The sequence below is a fragment of the Micromesistius poutassou genome (genome assembly GCF_964030765.1).
Source record: "Micromesistius poutassou genome assembly, chromosome: 16".
NCBI lineage: Eukaryota > Metazoa > Chordata > Actinopteri > Gadiformes > Gadidae > Micromesistius > Micromesistius poutassou.
Genome location: NC_140286.1, coordinates 13,029,573 through 13,036,397, shown reverse-complemented (window position 1 = coordinate 13,036,397; position 6,825 = coordinate 13,029,573). Strand labels below are relative to the sequence as shown.

Sequence of the window (6,825 nt, the reverse complement as noted above, 5' to 3'; positions counted from 1 at the left end):
TGAGAGTTCAGGAACACATCTATAATTACAGTAATGATTCAGCAACAAAGCATAATTACAGCTCTGATGGCTCAATATACCTGCTGCTATATTTGACTCTCTTCTTACTGTTCGACACCTATGTTCTCTATAAAGACAGCGCCGCTTATTAAATACTATATATAGTGTTTCATAAGAAACCTTTCATACCAAACCTACCGAGCCTAATTACATCGGGAAAGAAGCCAGCCATGGTTCTGGAAGGGTTGCTGAATATCCATAAGGTGACTTCAAATCATCTAATAATCTCCAAAAAAGTAATTTAACTGTAGTCCCAACTTTTGGAAATCTCAGGGTATGGATTGAGCTGACACTTCTGGACTGCCAGCAATGTTCTTATCAGCCATATGTAAATACCTTCACACTGATAAGATGCGTAAAGTTTACAAAAAAAGGAAGGCGTGGGGAGGTTTGTTGACGATGTGTGACAGTGGAGCAAAATGTGCATAATTGGTTATGCATTATTGGAGGGTTTTTGGTCTGAAAACCAGAGGCTATGTTCAAAGCAAAAAGCGACACAAAATTCAGCTATAGGCCTACATTTATATGCATGGCCATGGAAACTCCTTCCAAACATTCAAACAAGGTGACAATTAAGGTACATTGGTGATGCATTGGTTTCAATTGGTTGGTTCCCCTTGGTTCAAGGGGAGGATTGAAGTCGCATTAAATAAGGATTGCTTGTGTTTTGAATAGCTTTCCTTTATTGCCCGATTGTATTATTTATATGTATTGAAATGTTGTTCTGGATGTTTGACAGTTTTTTTTGTTTGTATGTTGTCATCAGGGTGTCATTGAAAAAGAGAGCCTGCTCTTAATGGCCTGCCCTGAACAAACAAACAAATTCAGTAAATAATAATAATAATAATAATAATAATAACAATAATAATAATAATATTAATAATAATAATAAATAATAAGTTCAAGTGAATTGTAAACACCAGTCTATTCCAAATCTGTGGGAAGATTTGAGAGTTATAAATAGAGCAGAAAAATGACCAAAAATGTTGCAGAGGACAATGAAAACCTTCAACCGATTCACAAATGATAAGAGATGATAATATAAGGTATTTTATTGAGCTGCATTCAAATTTTGGACAACCAGGTTGGCCCAAGTCAGCGAATTCAGCATAGAAAATGTGGATTTCAAAGCTCATACCTAGAATAACCTTCACACTGGCCTCACTGTCTGTCCATTGTGTTCTCGTTTTGCTCATTTGAACTGTGGCAGCGATTATCAAACCCCAGCATCTTGATGAGAGGATAGAGTCTGCAGTCACAGAGGCTTTGTGTTGTTTACAGAAATGACCCCTTTCTGAGTCGCTGTGGTCATGGGGTTTTTCTCCTTTTTTTTTTTCACCCGAGTTGCACATCTCAGTGGAAACACATTGACTAAGTATGATCACAGGATGCCTAGGCAGCTGACCTCTGCCCGACAACAAAGTTACGGGGGAAGATGGTCTCGTATTGATCGCGAACACACGCTCGTCTGTCTTGGTGCGGCTGGACAACCAGCGCTCTGCGGCGGTTTGTAATGACACGACCACCAAATTATTCCATGACCTACATTCAGAGTCGTCGCCAAAAGGAGGATCCTTGAGTAAATGACTATAAAGAGCCATCAAATATGAGCTACCGGTTCTTTTGTCTCCCCCCCTCCCCCCCCCCCCGAACACTCGGCTGATTTATGTCATCAAACAGCTGTTTTTCCTCTCATCCATTTACCTTTTTTCCTTTTTTTTTTGCCGTGGTGCCACATCACATATCCCTCAGTTTCTAACTGCTGTTCTTTATATTTCTTTAATGACACCCTGACAGCCAGCCTCGTAGGGGCCCATCACCATTTGATGAGCTTTGTCTGTATCAACACACACCGCCCAGAGCTGAGTGTGTGCGACATTACCAACTAATGTCTCTCTCTATAAACCCCCCCCCCCCCCCCCCCCCCACTGCTGCCACCCCTCCTCCTCCCAAAAGGAAACGTACCTTCATGAAAAGCTCCGGCAGTGTCACTTGAGGAGACTGCGGCGGAAATGAAAGTGAGCGCTTTTTAACAAGCTGCAGGAGAGCTCCGTAAACAGGAGGAGCTGTCCTCGGGGCACTTGTACTAATAGGGGAGTACACAATCAGCTCCTTTTCTGGCTCCTGGGGGCCCCGTGGAGCACCCTCTGCGACGGGGACAATAGGGCCTCAGTGGCCGGCTTGTACTTCATTTGTTTCGCTTGTTGGTTGTAAAGGCCCCCCCCCCCCCCCCCCCCGTTCACCATCACGTCAGCAGCTCTGTGAGAGACTTGGCCTCCGAGGAGTTGTTGATGGGGGGGGGCCAGGCGTGACTTATATTGAGTGAGGGCCCCCGGACCGCAAGAACAACCACAGCTACATGAGGGTGACAGAAGCTCAGGAGGTAGAGTGGGTTGACTGGTAACCGCAAGGTTGCTAGTTCGACCCCCCCCCCCTCGACACCTCACTCTAACTGCTCCCAACGAGCTGGCTGCCGCCATCCATGGTCGACTCCGCCGTCGGTGTGTGAATGTGTGTGCATGAATAGTTGTAAGTCGCTTTGGATAAAAGCGTCAGCAAAATCCCATCAATGTAAATGTTAACGTAAGCTACATCCACATCCCATTGGCAACACCAATGAACTAACAATGATAAGACAAGAATCATCATCATCATCATCATCATCACCATGATAATACTCATGATAATCTCACTCCTTGTTTTACCCAGGAGATTGGAAACCAACCTGTACTTCTATTGACAAAATCATTTTTTTCGTGTGGTCTTTTTCGGGAAGGGGGGGGAGGGGAGGTGGGGGAGCGCACATCAAGTGCAAAACTAGTCCAACCCTACCGTCAGGGTAATTACCTTCATACTTTCCCTTCAAACAGTCGTACAGCTGAACTATTAGCAGGCCCTCCTCCCTTCCGCACCCCCCCCAACCCCCCGCCCTCCCCTCCACCACCACCACCACCACCCTCAGCCACAAATATTTGATCTCACACATCCAATAATAGCTACGCGCCGCTAAGCTAATGAGTCCCTGCTCCTGCCCCCACTGTCTACACAACTGCACAATCTAATATTCAGGGCCGGAGCCAGCGCCAGTGTTATAGTTGTCCCAGAAGCCAGCCAGGCAATTAATTGCAGTTGTGTTAAGAGAATCAGTTTCGATTATTTTGATTATTTGCTGCCGAGTCATAAATTATTATTATCCTCATTGTTTATTCTTATTGTAAGCATCGTCGTAACCAGCGGTGATTAAGGTTTGGCTTCTTGGCTAACCGGGTGGCTAGGTGTTAGCGAGCTAACTGACGCGACAGCTGTGGCAAACGCGGCCCTGATACAGACGGAGCGCTGATCGACACTCAACGGCGGCAATTGCCTTTCATTAGTCACAAACGACCCGGGAAACATAGGCGTCTGGCGCTTGGGAATGTTTACCGAGCAAGATGCCGTCTGGGTTCTTTGGAGGGTGGAGATGGACCGGGGGGGGGGGGGGGTTTGGCTTGCGGGGGGATGTGGGGGCGTAGCTGGGTCAGCTCCGTCGGAGCTGCACCTGTTTTCCAGTGAGGTGGAGGGCCCGGGGACACCTGGGCCCGCATGAAGGGCTCCGCAGAACACCTGGGAGGGTGGAGGGTGACTCACGGTGAGCTGACAGGTCTGCTGTAATCGGCCGTACTCTGGGGGAGCTCAGACCCCCGGAGGAGTTAGCCAAACAAGCGGGTTATTTGTTGGAACGCATCCCTCAGTTCAGTGGAGTTTTGGGGCATTAAGAGGAGGATAACATTGGCGTTTTGTTAGAAAGTGTTCCACTTTCAGTCTTAGACTGTTGCCCTTACAGGAATGAAAAGGCCTGTTGTGTTTTCTGCTTCAACGTGGGCTTCAAGACGCCAACAAGCAGTTCATTGTGGGTGGAACGAAAGATTTGAACATATTTCAGCCTTATGCTAGCTAACGGTTATGCTAGCTACGATTATTAGTGAGAACCTTTGGGTTGAGTCTTTTCAGTTCTTACTCTTTCAGGCAAAGAGAAGCCCAGGGCCGTCTGTGCAGACAGCGCGTGACTGTCGATCAATATAGCTAGTGTGTGTTAAATTTCAGGCTTGTTTGATGTCTGGACAGGTTCACAATGAACAGGTCCAGTCTTGACTAATCTCTCATTTCATCTCACCCTTCAATTCCTCATCGCGGTGACTGGTCTGATTTAATGCGTCTCCGTGATTGGAAAATGTCACGACTGTAATTATTTTCGCTTGACAATTTTACGATCGGCCGTACGCAGGCGTGACAAGTGGGGGAAATCAAATCAAAGGTGTACAAAATGTCATGAAACTTTATTTTTCTCAAAGCATCATGAAAAGATATCAAAATCATTCATTCCGCATCACAGTTCCCCACTGTGAATATACAATCATCTCAGTCATGCTTACATTCAATATATAAAAATATAAAAGCAAACGTGTTGAAACATACATGATTGCCAAGTAAAAAAAAATTGAGGCACTTTGAGAAACATATGTATTGCTATTCTGAGTGCTGGAAAAAAGTATCTGATTCACAACTGTGCAAAAGATATAACTCTTTTACCCTTACAAAATAAAGACTTTGCACTTGTTCCCTTGCGTATGGCTTCAATATTCCACGCTGTTTGTATTGTTATAGCCATCTATAGGCTGCACCGTTCCATCTATGGGACTATGGTCTACAAAAACAATGCACCCTATCCCCATAATAACAACAACGTCTGGGCCTCTGAGAGGAGACGGTACGGGCAGATACAAAGCAAAACCGTGGCTGTAAAGCCTTTTGGCACATTCGGGAAAACCCAACATGCAAAAAGTGCAGGGGTGGCCTGGTGGGTGGACAGACACGGCACGGAGAAAAGTTCAACACTGATTACGAGTCGCCCGGAAACACCGTTTGAACCCCCAGACACATGACAGCGCGCGCATCCCCAAACTCCCACATCAAACACTGCCCGGCGAGGAAGCAAGAATAACAAGAAGAAGAGGAGTCTCTGTGGTGACGTGATTCCCTGACAGATATCCAAATCCAAAAGGCGAGTTTTTCCGGGTGGGTTGAAAGTAGGAGGAGGAGAGGAGGAGTAGACGAGGAGGGTCCGGAACGGCGGTATTCCTGGTTCAGTGCGCTACACAACAGCCGGATTCCTCGTGCTTATGCAGAAGAGACATTCTGGAGAAGGTCTTGGAACAGTTTTTGCACTGGTACTTCTTCACATCTGAGTGGGTCTGTAGGTGAGCCCTGAGATTGGAGCGGTCGGCGAAGGCCCTGTTGCAATGCGGGCAGGAGAAGGGCTTCTCACCTGTCAACAAGGAGAACATACAGATTGTTAGAGTGGTCACAGGCTGGACAGGCCAACGGTGAAATAACATCCATACATTTCAGTCCCATACAGAGTTTAGCTTTGATGGTTCCTGCACAAATATATTGATGTGTGTGTGTGTGTGTGTGTGTGTGTGTGTGTGTGTGTGTGTGTGTGTGTGTGTGTGTGTACCATACAGTGCGCGCTTGCGTGCGCACTGTATGGTATTGCATTGTCCACACCACAATGACAAGTGTGTTGTGAAATATCCTGAAATGCTTCAATGGGATGTAAGACCCAACCCTGTAACACAGCTTATCAGACGTGTTCATGGTTTTGAGCCAATAAAAATGAACATGAACACTTTATGTCCATCACACTCGGATGTAAGGTCGGTAAAACGTTAGTGCCAGCGTGACCGACTTATTGTACACATAACGTGACCACCCTTCCAACCACAGCACACACTCTCAAACAGGCCCACAGTTCCACTGACACCTCCACAGCTAGAGGCCAGACTGACTCACCCGTGTGTGTTCTGATGTGTCCTTGCAGCAACCACGGTCTGGAGAAAGCTTTGCCACATATTTTACACACGCACGGCAACGTGTGAGTCCTGATGTGCATTTTAAGAGCTCCAAGACTGACGTACTCCTTTTCGCAGTATTTGCAGCTGAAGGATTTCCTCGACTGAGCGTCGCAGTGCAGCTGTTTATGCTTGAGCAGTCCAGAGTAGGTCGAGTACGACTTGCTGCACAAGCCGCACTGGAACTTCTCCGTCTCAACCCCATGGGGATCCGTTAACTTGGTGAGAATCGAGTCGTCCTCGTCGCTCCGCGGGCTCTCCGAGCCGCTGTGGTCTTTGGAAGAGGTGTCAGAAAGCGACGAAGGGTATCCAGAGATCGGGGAGAGGTCACTGGGTAGCGGCGAGAGGGGCAGGTTGTTGGTAGTCCATACGGTGATCGGGCTGTACGCTCCCGGGCTGAGGATCTCCGCTTGGGGGATGAGAGGCAAGGGGATCGCCCTGTATATGTACGGTGAAATAAATACTGGAAGCAGAGGGAAAATAACATCCAATTAGTACCATTATGTTCAGACTGAAAACCTGAGGGTTAGACATTTGCGGGACTTTGATAAACTTTTGTTTGAAACGAGTCTGATTCAACAAAAAACACAACTCTTAAACGACAAGCATCCTATTTTGTTTTAGAGAACAAAAAACTATTAAAGAAAGAAACTTAACAGTGTGAGTTAGAGAGAGTAACTTTTCAATTAACTTCGGAAACTTTACCTGTCGGGCTTTCCAGCTCACTATAATTAGGTTTCTTCGCGAAGTTTGTATGCTTCTTGACCAGAAAGGAGCGTGGCATCTTGGAAAAAAACTTTATAAAAGTTTAAAACTTTTTCGGAGAGCACAACGATCAGTTGTACTCAGTTGCGACAGTTCAATGTAAAAAAAA

General features: G+C 46.4%; 1 protein-coding gene across 1 annotated transcript; it reads right to left on the bottom strand.

Moving 5' to 3' along the window:
• Positions 1–4,454: 4,454 nt before the first annotated feature.
• On the bottom strand, positions 4,455–6,825 carry snai2 (snail family zinc finger 2). Its single transcript, XM_084481234.1, has 3 exons — positions 6,657–6,825; positions 5,893–6,414; positions 4,455–5,365 (listed from the first exon to the last, which is right to left on the bottom strand). Exons 1-3 carry the CDS (start codon positions 6,733–6,735, stop codon positions 5,184–5,186), a joined length of 783 nt encoding a protein of 260 aa, XP_084337360.1. The 5' UTR covers positions 6,736–6,825; the 3' UTR covers positions 4,455–5,183.